This window comes from Lepidochelys olivacea (assembly GCF_965140295.1).
Source record: "Lepidochelys olivacea isolate rLepOli2 genome assembly, chromosome: 9".
Lineage (NCBI taxonomy): Eukaryota > Metazoa > Chordata > Testudines > Cheloniidae > Lepidochelys > Lepidochelys olivacea.
This window is the reverse complement of record NC_140419.1, coordinates 27,456,596-27,470,057: the sequence shown is the minus strand read 5'-3', so window position 1 is coordinate 27,470,057 and position 13,462 is coordinate 27,456,596. Positions and strand designations below refer to the sequence as shown.

At 38.9% G+C, this 13,462-nt stretch overlaps 2 protein-coding genes across 3 annotated transcripts in view; one reads left to right on the top strand and one right to left on the bottom strand.

Annotated features, from left to right (window-relative positions):
• Nucleotides 1-13,462, top strand: part of MED12L (mediator complex subunit 12L) — a 322,334-nt gene that overhangs the window by 103,364 nt on the left and 205,508 nt on the right. The gene's annotated exons all lie outside the window — the stretch shown is intronic.
• On the bottom strand, nucleotides 1,076-2,026 carry GPR171 (G protein-coupled receptor 171; the record flags this gene model as incomplete). Its single annotated transcript, XM_084639009.1, has 1 exon — nucleotides 1,076-2,026. The coding sequence occupies one exon, from the start codon at nucleotides 2,024-2,026 to the stop codon at nucleotides 1,076-1,078; it is 951 nt and encodes a 316-aa protein (XP_084495135.1).

Here is a 13,462-nt window from a genome sequence, read left to right as displayed (position 1 = left end):
TGCTTGTTTACAGTTGGTCAAAATACGAATACGTTTTGTGGATTAGTAAACGAAGACAATCTAGTTTTTGTTTCATATTTCTGAAGTATTTTTGGTTTACCATTAGAACGAATCCAGACTGGCAATAACTTGTATTTGTCTTTGGTTTTTGGGTGTTTAAGACATTTTGGTTTTCTAAATGTCTGAGATGTAAATACCATGTAGCTATTTTATTGGTGTAGTTTTTTGTTTAAAAAGTCTTATAAAAATCACGAACATACAGAAAGAAAAATTGAATATTTTACGTTTTGTCTAGACACTTTGTGCTGTTCAGTTTTTCCCATTTAACCCAAGAATTTTACTGTAGTAACTTACATATTTCCATAATTTTAATACTCAGTGAAGTAGCAAAATGGGGAAAAAAGATGAGTATTACAAAATGAAAAAATTTATTTGTAAGCAATGACAGGGGTGATATAAGCAGATACAGTGCATTTTAAATCAGTTCAGCTTAAAATAACTTTCTAAAAAAAGTGCCTTTTGAAATGTTTGGTTTTATTATGGCTGTGGAGAGTCTTCGCAGCTTATCAGTTGCTGTTGAGTACATTCTTCCTTTATTATACCTGGTAAATTAATACAGAAAGCATTTAACATTATTATGTAGTAAAGGTGAGTCCAGATCGCCTCAATTCATAAACCTTTATTAAATATTTTTGAATCTTTCTTGATAAATTGCATTACAAAACATGTTTGGATCATGCTTCATAGGTATTTTTTGGGTAGGTCTTTAGTATGACTTCATATGTTCTTAATTAAGCAGTGTGTTAAAATATTCCTATGACTCGTATCGGGTCTTCTGATAGTACAGAACTGTATAATATTCCAAATCAGTGTATGAAGCTGTAAAATAATAAAGTGATCCAGATCCATCATTAAGCTTTCCTTCTGCCCAGGGTTAGGGTTTGACAGTAATTTTATTGACATTGTTAGCCATGTTCAGCAAACGCACAGCAGTTGTATAAATTACATATGCATACACAGTGTTGGTAGTCTACGTTGAAATACTACAGTACTTTTGTATATAATGTGCCTCTTCTCAATGTACTCCTTCTCCTGTGAGAATCTTTGTTTCTTTATGTGCTATAAAAGTCTCAGTAATTTTTAGTCTAAATGTCTTGGAAAGATAAAAATATAAAATAGGATCAAAACAGAGATTCAACACTGCCAACAGCAGAGTGGATTCCTTTGCTTTAAAGAGGGATTGTTTCAGAAGACAATCGGTTATAGCATCACTCTGGCTCAAAGTATAGGGGATCCGAACAATGTGGTAAGGAACGAAACACATGATGTAGCCTGCTGTTACTAACAGTATATTTATCTGAGCTTTCTTTACATTTGCATAACTCTTGCTGTATTTGTTTAGGTAAAGTTGTCTAAAAACAAGAAAATTGGAAATAAGTATCATGGCTGAAAAATTCAGGAATATTGCTGTACATATGAAATTGGTAAACACATGCCAATCTTTTCCAACTGTTGTTTTGAAATCAATACACCCCACAGTAGGCTTTTGTTCTATTTCTTTGATTGGAATCACCATGTTAGGTACCATTATAAGGAGAACCATTATCCATACAACTGCAGATAACATCTTGGCAAATCCAGGTTCTTGGATTCGATAGATCTTAGTACTGTGCATTAACTGAAGGCAGCGGTCCATGCTTACAAATCCCAAAAATATGATTGATAAATACATGTTAATATAGATGAGGCAAGCTGTGACCTGGCAGTGGAATATCCTCAGTCTCCAGGGGGCAATACCTAAGTCAACAATTATTTTTACTGGCAATGCCAGAGTCAACAGGAAATCAGCTGTTAGGAGGTTAATTAGATAGATGCTCATACATTTTTGTTTCTGATCCTTTTGAGTGAATGCCCATAGGGCAAAACAACTCCCAATAAATCCAATGAGGAAAATTAAGTAGTAAAAATAGGTAAATGGTTCCAGTTGTCTGTAGACACTGCAATTTGAGATATTGCTTAAGGACATTTTAATTATCCGGTGGAAAAGTAAGGTGTTTTGGCTGCTTAAAGATATCTAGAACCTGAAAAGTAAGACATTAGAGATAATTAGTGTGAGAATCTTGTTCCAGTATAATTTCATAAAAATGTGTGACAAGACTTGGTAATGATATTACTGAAACTGAAGTATTTGTATTTCTCAGTGTCTGGAATAGTTCACATTAAGTTGCATGGGTTTCATTCAAGTTTTAAGCAATTTATTGAAATATCTTGGGTCCCTTTCCTGCAAACACTTATGCTTGAGTATGTTCACTCATGTGAAGAGTTCATTTAAGCGAATGGGACTATTTGTGTGTGTGTATATAAAGTTACTTGTGTATCTGCAGCAGGGCTGCCCCTGGGGTTTTTTCTCCTCTGGGTGGAAAACATTTTCAGTGTCACCCAGCAGTTGACCTAAAAGAAATAAACCCCCAAACAAAACCACACAACAACAGATGAGTGGAGCAGCGGAGTAAAATAAATAACTAAAGAGACTGAGTGGTGTGCCCCCCCAAATGGTGATTTGGCACCATTAAAAGTTGGGATTCAGGGTGATCACCTTGCCCCTAAGACTGGCCCTGATTTTGCTGGATCAGGGACCTAGTCAGTTCATTGGAGCCACACTCAAATGTAACTTTTTATAAAAAAATGACACTTTTACTCAACAAAACAAAAACAAACAAAAAACCAAACCAACCCTCCCAAATCCCCCCCAGTTAAGTTAATGTTTATAAAAATACTTCATATATAAAATATTACAGGATTAGTAAACATTAATAATACTCTGTCAAAACCAATAAGGGTCTATCCAATAGAGAGCTGTGCTCAATACTAAATATTCCTAAAATTGTTGATTCTTCTAGTTAAACAAAACAAAAATATATTTGATGAATATTTTATGTAGTTCAGAAAACATTTTAAAGAATCTGTCAGTCATTTGCATCATATTTTCAGGCTTCCTCAGACATTTAGGGAAAGGAAAGTGTATTTGCTTAGATGGGAACCTAAGTATTATTTTAACTATCTGAAACTACCATTGTATAACTTTTTTTATAGTAGCTACACTGGCATTAACTTTAGTTGGAACATGTTGACTGAAGAGGAAATGAGTGTTTTAAAGTTTTTCTGAGAAATAAGACAAGGAAGCAAGTCTTTGTTGAAATAGCATTGAACCATATTAGCTTTCTATTTATATAGTACTGTCTTTTTCATTTGCTAAAAATTCTGTTTGTTTTAGTGATCAAACATAATTCTAGGTTAAATGTTGCCTGAGTAGTAACAGTTGACAATGAATCAATATAACATAATTACTTGGCCTGTGTGTATTGTGTATATAAAAATGCAACTACTTGAAACTACTCATGGCTAGAAATAGAAGATCTATAACATTATTATAATCACCCTTCTGCAAATGGAGGATATTACCCTCCCAATAAAAGAGATTATTAACCTGAGGTTAAATGAAGTTGAATGCCCACAAGGTACAGAGGAAATAGTTGGTTTTGTTCCTGAGCCAACAGAAGGTAGGAGCCAAACTCCTGATATGAAAGAGAATTCACTATGTCATTCCACAATGATTATTCTGCTTGATTTCAGATGAGTTTGGGAATGAGCTGTATCCAGTTCTCTTTGGCTCAGGGGCTGCTCTACTGGAGGGCTTTTTTTTATGTGGAAGGAGCCAGGGTCTCCAAAGGGCAAGACATTCAAAATGGTTATAATGAAGTAACACTTAATAAGTGCAGTGAAAAACATTAGTGCTTTTAATATTTAACCTATTAGTTTTTCAGTGCATTTGGCATATTATTTAGTATTTTATGCAATATATTTACCTTGGTGTATATGGACATATTAAAATGTATAAAAAGCATTTAAAATACATACCTTCCTTTTTAGATTCTGAAGTCTCATAGGCATTAGAAGAAAGTTTGTAAAATGCTTGATTAGTCTCAGTGGATAGTCACATCTTTGTCTGATAATATGTAAATCCTTTCCCCTTTGTGCGTAGGCTGCTTTTTAAGAGAAATGTCTCTGTGGTTTTTAAATGTGTAGATTGACGTAATTAAAACCAGCACTCAAATTACTAAACAACCTGGAAGTTACCTAAAAGGGTCATGATAGAAAAATGTTAGTGTTCACGGAACAATCCAAAGTTGCCTTTTTCCTCTTTGGGAGAAGATGATGTTATGGAACAATGTTTTCTTGAGCTGAAGGCAAACTGCCTGCAGCTGTCATGGGGCCAGAACTTGCACAGCCCTCTACACCTGTTAATTTCCATTGACTTCAGTGAGATATTGAGGGCACATTGCATCTTGCAGGACAAAACGAGAGTGAGCTGTGTGGGTAGAAGGCAGCCTCTTAAAGAATGGAGTTATAAACTCTGACGTGCTAACACAAATAGAATGGATTATTGTGCTTCAACATTTTGGTGGCATTTGGGTAATTTCTATCATTTTAGAGCAGGGGAGGGCAAACTACGGCCCGTGGGCTGGATCCGGCCCATCAGGGCTTTCAATCTGGCCTGTGGGATTGCCAGCTCCATGGTGCAGCGGGGCTAAGGCAGGCTCTCTGCCTGCTCTGGCCCTACGCTGCTCCTGGAAGCAGCTGGCACCACGTCCCTGCGGCCCCTGGGGAAGGGGGAGGGAGGGGCAGAAGGCTCTGTGCGCTACCGTCACCTGCAGGCACCAACCCCCAACTGGCACCAACTGCCATTGGCTGGGAATGGGGAACCACACCAATGGGAGCTTCGGGGGTGGTTGCGCGGTGGCGAGGGCAGTGCTCAGCGGAGCCACCTGCCACACCCCACTCCCAAGAGCCACTGCCGGACATGCTGGCCACTTCTGGGTGCGGGGCCAGGGCAGGCAGGGAGCCTGCCTTAGCCCTGCTGCGCGCCGCTGCCACCCCAGAGCCGCTCGAGGTAAGTGGCGCAGGGCCAGAGTCCGCACCCACAGGCTTGTCAATCTGTTGTAATAAAAATTAAGGTTAACAAACATTGATTTGATTGTGAATGAGGGATTGATGACTCTGCTCAAACCTTAATTTATTTTAAGACTGAAACTTTGGGCTTGTCTGGATGGTGATGGCAAAGCTCACTAGAGGTATGTGATTTGTGCTAACATGTGGGGCTCTAACTGCCCTGTGTAGACTCTGATGGTGCTCTCTAAAAGGTACCTAATTCACCTTAAAGTCATCCAAACAGGACTATGTTAATGTGAAGCAGGTACCGTTTAGAGACTGCCAGCAAGGTCTATGTGGGGCAAGTAGATCCCAGCATGTTAGTGAACTTTATAATTCATAATCCCTGGCACGCTTTGCTGTGCTGTGTGGGGAAGCTTTGTCACATGTTCACTTGCGTTCCCCTTTCCTCCCCACTGTGCACTTTCAAGTTATGGCTGGAATTAGAATTAGAAGCGCCAAGATGCTGTAACTAAGGGCTGGTCTTGTGGCATGTGGTTTGGAAGCAGAAGCAGAGGTATAAGAAATCTTATGAGTAAGTCTTTTCTTGCAAGAGTTACAGCCCAGTTTGCAGACTTAAAAGTTTCAAGTGCTTCTAGTAGATATCTAAGCATATGGATGTCTTTCTGAACCAAATTCAAGTTTCAAATCTTCTGATATTTGTCCAGTCTCTACTAAAAATAGATGGGCTGAGCGAGCAGCAAAAATCTTCATATTTTTCTTTTTGAGAAAAAACCCAGACAGTAGAACAAGCTGTTGAATTTAGCCTAGTTTCTCTGGCAGTAGTACAGAGAAACTAAAATGTACAGCAAACTCACTGCAGACAATCGTCAAGATCTCAGAAAGTCGAATGACATGCCAAATGGAAGTAGTTATCACCACCAACCAAAATACCCTTATTGCCTACAGGGTTGGGAAAATCCTTCGTAAAGAAACTACTCCGTGTGTCTGGTTTCAAGCTTAGTCACAAACTCAAAACTCAGACTATGTTTGTGAAATGTTTGGAAAGGTTCATAAAGTTTTTGAGTGATCCTGGATTCAGAATTGAGCAAATGTGGGTGGAGTTATGGCTTTCCACCTAAATCATGCAGACCTGGTAGTTCTGTATGTTTTTAACATGAAACCCCAGGTGCTCAAATTTAATTTCATTTTAAGATTTTGGAGTTCAAGTTGAACCCAGATCTCTGAGAACTTCCTCAGGTATATAAAAGGAGAGGAATCCCCCTGGATCCAAAAGGAATGAAATGTCTCTAGTTTTCCTAAATCTTTCTAGTTATTCAGAAGGGGAGGAGGCATGGCATTATCTCCAAATGAATAAAAATGCAATTTATGTCATTTTAAGATTTTTGTCTTTATTTCTGGATCAGCACCCCCTCAGCAAGCTCCCCTGTTTGTGTCAGTTATTGAATAAGTCAGTGGGGTTCATATATATTTTTACTTTTTATCATGATGGCTGACTGATCTAGCCAAAGGTATCAAGACACTTCTATTTTAAGCCCCCTTCTTGCAGGAGGCAATACGTCACGGACCCCAGCTTTCAGAGAAAAGGATAGGACTTCCGTCATAGTCAGAAGTTAAGAAGCAGCGGTGTGACTCTAAAGTGTATAAGGCAGTATGTAGCCCTTTCTCCCAGGAGGAAGAATGTTATAAACATAATATTCCCCATCTGATTAATTTAGAGTGTTGGTACTTGAATCCAGAAAGTTCACATCCACCCATCATTCAGGCCTTGATTCAAGAAAGCATCTCTATTTGGGAAAGCACTGAAGAACATGGTTAAATACTTTCCTGAATCAGGGTTTGACAATCATTTGTTAGGCCGGTTACTGACATACAAGGCTTTGCATACTTTGTGACCACACAGGGTATGTCTGCTCTGCAATTAAAATCTGTGGCTGGCCCATGCCAGCTGACTTGGGCTCAGCCTAAGGGGCTTCTTAACTGCAATGTAGACATTTGGGCTCAGGCTGGAGCCCAGGCTCTAGAGGACCTTGCGAAGTGGGAAGGTCCCAGAGCTCCACCTGCAGCCCGAGCACGAACACTACGCCACAGTTACAGCCCATTAGCCCAAGCCCATAAGCCTGAGTCAGCTGGTGCAGGCCAGCTGTGGGTTTTTAATTTCAGCACAGACATATTCACAGTCTCATGGGTTTTTCTCTTGTGGAGTTTCTAACCCTCATAAGAGTGAAAAAGATTGAGAGCTGCTGTATTCATCCTCTTACCTGGGATGTTGCTGATGGGCGTGAACACTTTGGTCATAGGGGTTCACTTTTGCCGTGTTTGTTGTCCTGAGTCCTAGAAAAATCTCTCTTGCTGTCTTTTGCTGTCACTTTTAAAAATGTGGGAGCAGGAAACACATGTATGTATATAATGCAGAACAATAGGAAGGAAGCAGGCAAAATGCTGGTGAGGTAGCTGAAAACAGTATTAGAATGGCTGTATTGGTTGACATGGCAGTGTAAATGGAGATTCATATGGCATTTTGCTAGAGAGGAGAGTTACAAGGCCATTTGCACAATCACATTACATGTGGGATGTAGGAGAGCAACATATTTAGAAGCTTGTTCAGGCCTCAGAAATACAGTAGTCCTGCCATGGAGTGAGTTACCGATGAGATGAATTTGGCCCATTGTCTTTGGATCCTTGTCTTATGTACAATGTAAAGTTGTATGTTCTGTAATGTTACAAATACAGATGTCAATTTTAGATTTCTCTCAGCTTTGAATTCTTTTGTGTGTATGTGTGGGTTGAGTTGCTGAACTCCAATATGTCTGTATAAAGTTGGAAAACACACACACAGGAGTTGGCATCTCACACACTAACACAGTCTAAGCTGAGAGAAATATGTGTAACATTGTGTTTGTAACACCCTAACCATAGTAAAAAAAAACTTTCTATATTTTAGAGAGAGAGTGAATGAGTTTGAAAATATAATTTAATGAGTTGGGGGAAATCTTTATTTTTTAATCCGGGATTTATGTTGATATTTAAATATTTACATGGTATTAGGAGGTGATCACTCTTGAAGATGTACTAAGTGTTTTTTTTTCTTTCAGCCAGTTACTGTGAGAGCTGAGTTTACTGGGTTTCTGAAGTTTATATTAATCAGGGGACTAATAAAAATGAGTCCTGGAATTTTCCTTTATCCCTTTCTCCACATCCATTTTGTGATTATAAGCTTTGTGACTAAAACTGTCCTTAAGGAGTAATTGTTGACAAGTTTTATTAGCAGCATTCAACCATGGAGTTCTTATGGTGGTTCTTTCATTTATGGTTTTCTTCCTGTTTGTTTGTTATGAGGAATCCAAGTAAACTCTGGCTCTGTTCGTACTGTCCCTAAGTCTCATGAGGGAGGCTCCTGCACGTCTTTTTGGGAAATAAGCAAAAAGAAGTTTTTCTGTACATTTTTAACCTCTACATATACTAGCTAGCAATTTTGGCACACTGTGTCTTGTGACTTTCATTTGACAGATTCATTGTTTACCCCATAATATATTTACAAAAACATCAAAAATTTAGATCCTGCCACAAGGGAGTTATATGAATTGTGATCAGGGTCATTTACTGTGGGGTTGAGGGGAAGGAATGGACTTTAATTTTTTGAGTTAAACATAAAGAATGGTAAATTATTATTTTGTAGTTCAGTGTAACTCCTGTCTCTTTAAGACTGTAATCTCTTTTGGGAGGGGCATAGTTCTTGTTTGGCACACTGCACTGCGTGCAGCCAAGCTGCTGTATAAAAATGGTAATGAGCAGGGCCTGTAAATGACCTAGTGCTGCACTTCATGGCAGCTAATGTCAGCTGCGTAACGTGATCGCAAGTATCTTCCCTGACAGGCTATGGTGTAGTGTTTTTATAATTTGTAATTAATTACTTTTAATTAATTCATGTTTACACAGTGCTTTAAAGATGTGCAGTGCTGTGTAAGTGATCCTTATTAGTTGATCTATTAAGAGATGTTGCTATTAAATATACTTCCATAAAAAGGATGCATGATTAAAACTTAAGGAAATCAGTCATTTTGTGGGTGAAATCCTGACCATGCTGAAGTCAGTGGAAGTTCCCCACCTGACTTCAGTGGGGCCAGGATTTCATCCTTTATGTTGGCAGAGTTTGGCATGAGCTTTCCTCCATAAATTAATTCCTATTTGCTGAGTTTAGCCCTTGCTTCTGGAAAAACTGTGGTGTTCTGTTAGTGGAGAAGGAATTTGAAGCTCCAGTCCAAAGCATTAACATAAATAACCCATTGCACGTTAATGGGATCATTGACGTTTGTCCGATGTAGCTCGTGCATTATCACTACAGGCTAGAGCAGGTGTATGGGCTGATGCATAAGTTAGTGTGAGATTTATGTACTCTACATTTCTGAGTTTTATGTGACAGATATATGTGCTCATATCTGGTTATCTCCTCAAGAGTTTGAGTGGCTGAACAAGTGAATCTTAAGAAAAAGATAGTTTTGAATTCCATTTAGAAATTTATGTTTAAAACCTTATGAGCAACTTCATTTTCACATTTATGCTTTAAATCTCCCTTGGCTTCTCATGCTGCATGTTACCTCTACCCAGGAGGAGAACAGAAATGGTTACCTCTGCAGTAGGCACAAAATACATTTCAGTCCCTTACTTCTCAAAAGGAACACAACCATGTTATTATAGTGGAGCCCAGGGTGTCATGAGGAAGACAATTCTTCTATTGCTTATGTAGCTGCCTAAAGCATGGGTTCTCAAACTGGGGGTTGTGAGGCTATTATGTGGGAGTTGCAAGGTCTCAGCCTCCACCTCCAAGCCCCTGCTTTGCCGCCAGCATTTAGAATAGCGTTAAATATAAAAAAACGTATAAGGGGGGGTCGCATTGAGAGGCTTGCTGTGTGAAAGGGGTCACCAATACAAAAGTTTGAGAACCACTAGCCTAAAGTGAACAGGCACATTTCTGTTTGGTTCTGAACCAGTGGAAGGAATTATAGAAAGTAAGTCCCTCCTTGGATGGTTGGTGACAGTGGCATGACTGCAAGACTTCTGGCCATCTGGGGAGGCAGTTGGGGTAGGTAGATAGTCTGCTGAAGGTATGCGACTCACTTTCTTTCAGAGGTAGAGTTAACCACCTTAGTGTAGAATACATTTCTGACCTCACCTGCAAGCCCTGTCCTTTCCAGTTTATTTAGCTTATTTTCAGTCCAAGTAAAAGTGAAAAGCACTGTGAGGGGAAGGGAGCAAAACTAGGTTTAATAGGCAGGCTGGTTGAGACTTGTGCCCAGTACAGACACCAAACTATTGTTGGTTCAAAGGCTATGGACGCACTGTTCTGCATCAAAGTTATCCAGTGATGGATTGTTTTTTAATAGGGCAATATAAAAAAAAAAAAAAAAAAAAAGCACAGCGAGCAGTATGTTTTCCATTGTAACCCCCTAACATATATCTAGTCGTTCAAAGTGATAACGTGTCAACCTGTTTGGGTGGGGAGGAAGGATTTTTCCAGAATATAGATATGTTTGCATAAATTACTTTCTAGTCATGAAGATGAGATTTTACAAAGGCAGGTGACAGATGCTGTTTTCATGTCACTATACCAGTACTCTTTCACTGGCCCTTTTGTTTAGATAATGCAGCATATACAAAGGGGCACTTATGCAAGGTAGTAGGTGCTCTTGCCATAAATTACAATAAGAAAATTAAAATCTCTCACAAACAAGTAGATTCCCCTCCTTGACACATCTGGATTTCTACTGCCAGGAGGAATTAGCCTACCAATGGAACCAGTGCAGTTTCTCTATATACACTGTTCTGTAACCAGACTGACGTGTCAAAGAGACCTGAGGCAACATGAGAAATATTGTTTCTGATCTTAAAAGAAAGTTCAGACTAGATATGGACTCACTAGATATGTGACATTCAGATGAAAATCTAAACCTCTGTAAAATGTGGGGATGTGAGGGTCTGGGATTTCGGTGTGCCAATTCAAACAGTAATATCAATGGGACTCTAGATGGTTTTCCAGAAATGTGGTGTTTACTTCCTAGTCCCTTAGGGCAAATCTGGCATAGGTCAAGAGTGACAAAAAGCCATCACTGTGGGTTGGTGCTCTCAAATCAGTTCATGGTAGACATGGCCTCAACAAACAGATTAGGGATTCAGTGAATGCATTTATGTACTGATTATCAATACAGCCCATAGCCTTGTCACCAGGATGCCTTATTTTTAGTTAAAAATGCATATTAGTTATGAACTACCTTTTCATCCTGAGAGACTGTCCTTTCAGAACAGTGGTAAGGCAAATTGGCAGGATCCCTGTTGGAAAAATTCGTGTTGTTTCCAGCCATAGAGAGTAAAACGGAGAGCTTCCATTTGCAGAGGAGTCATCTGGAATCTTTTATAAACATTACGTTCACTGGCCCACTCCCCATGTAAAATTATAAAATCCAAACAAACCTAGCTGCATTGAAAAAGAGAGGTTTTATTTTTTTAGTATAAACACAATAAAACATGCGAGATGCACAATAAAACATATGTACACACAAAAATAAATGAAATATGGGTAGTTTTCAGTTCTTTGTACAAAGAAAAACAATGAAACAAAGCAAAATACCAAATCATTCTTTCCAAGTACACAAATGTCCTGTTTTAAAGAGAAACTAATAGCTCTGAGTTTTAGGTTCAAACAGCTAGTTTCAGTAGACTCTCCTTGCCTCCTAAAAATTCACTGTTAGTGAAGTCACAGCCTCTTTGCTTTGCAGGTTTTTTGGTGCAGACTAAACTGCATGCTAGACAGTGTTTGTTCATCCCATAGATATAGTAATGACTCAGTCTCTGCTGATCTGAATGGGTGTTTAGTTTTTCATCTACTAAATCATCTGTGCGGGTCACCATTTTCCCTTAAATTTCATTTCCGTCTTTCTGTACATAAGCAGCAGTTGCTGTGTATACCTGGTATTAGAGCAAATTGACAGTCTCTTCTAAGGACTTAATCCACTCTCTGATATGCTGGCATGTATTTCCATTTGTCTTGTAAAATGTACAGCTATGCATAGTATGAGTAAGCCAATGATTTGACAAGCTACTGTATATAATAATGTGCATGGGCATGTTACCAAAAGGACTGTGCTCTGAGAGAATAGAGCTGTTTGAAACTAGTCGTTGGAGAGTATGCAAATGATACACTAGGCATTATTTCAGCCTGGAGAAACAGGGATAAGATTGGGACCTCTCAAATTTTCCCAGTACTTAGTGGTCCAAAATGCAAGAATATTGGCCTCACATCTAACTCCAAAGCAGAATAGCATATTAAACATGGGACTAAACTGTTTCAGCAGAATTTCAGTAATGATTTGTGTGTTAATCAGTAGACTGGGAGACTTATAAAAAGGCCCATTAAAATATACTTTCTTCATTATGAAGTCCTGTAGAATTTAGTAGAAAAATACTTTTCTACAGGTTTGTAGAACCATCCTCTGTTGCTTAAAATAATATAGCATATCTGTGCTGTAGAATTCAGTAGGGTGGTTTCTAAAAACAGACAGGATATAATTTTCTGTTACTGTCTGTAGGTTGTGAGAATCACTCTTACAGATTCCTATAGTTTTGTTGCTCTTAAATAAGATAAAGGTTTCAAATAGATTTTCATGAACTATAAAATTACCTCCCGTCGCCAAATCATTCTAGGATTCCCCAAGCTCTATGCAGAGCCTTGAGGATCTGAGCTATGTTACACCTTTATTCTTTCCTATCATCCTTCAACTGTCCTTACAGTTGGTTGTGTGGAACTGTCTCCAGAATCAGTCATCTCAGCTCTTCATTTTGCTGGAGATTAATATAGGGCTTTCTCTCTTCCCTTCAGGGGCTGAGTACTCTGACTTGGTCTCTACCAGCCACTCCAAAACAGTCTGCTGCTGAGGTAGAAGATCTCCTCCATCCCTGAGCTGGGCAAATAACGGATTTTTTTTAAATTCAACATCAGTTGCAAAAAATAGGGGAAAAAAATTAGTTTGGGTTGAAATTCTTGAATCAAAAAGTCTGTTCCATAGTGAGAATTTGAACCTGGATCTACCACATTCAAGATGAGTGCCCTAGCCACTGGGCTAAAGGTTACGAGTGGGTGATAGCGTCACCAGCAGCAGGAGCGTCACTACCTCCTCATCTTTCTCCTCCTCCTTCCTCTGGCCGTTTTGTGAATGCCCGAAACTATTTATGTCAAATTCACGACTAGTTGGAAGCCAACTGAAACTGCATTTTTTTGTTGAATAAGCGATTTGTCCAAAATTTTTTGCGCAGCTTTGCTATTCAGTCGCTTGTTGCTAGCTTTCACTTCTTATGTGCTCCAGGTTGGCTTATGGAAGTTATAGTTTGACGTAATCTGGAAGTAGTGCACAGTACAGTGTGTGGTAATGCTTTTAAATATGGAAAACGAACAGCTGAAATGCTTTTTAAATTGACACCTTGTGTTTATTGTTGCACATGCTCTTCGTTTGTCCAATTC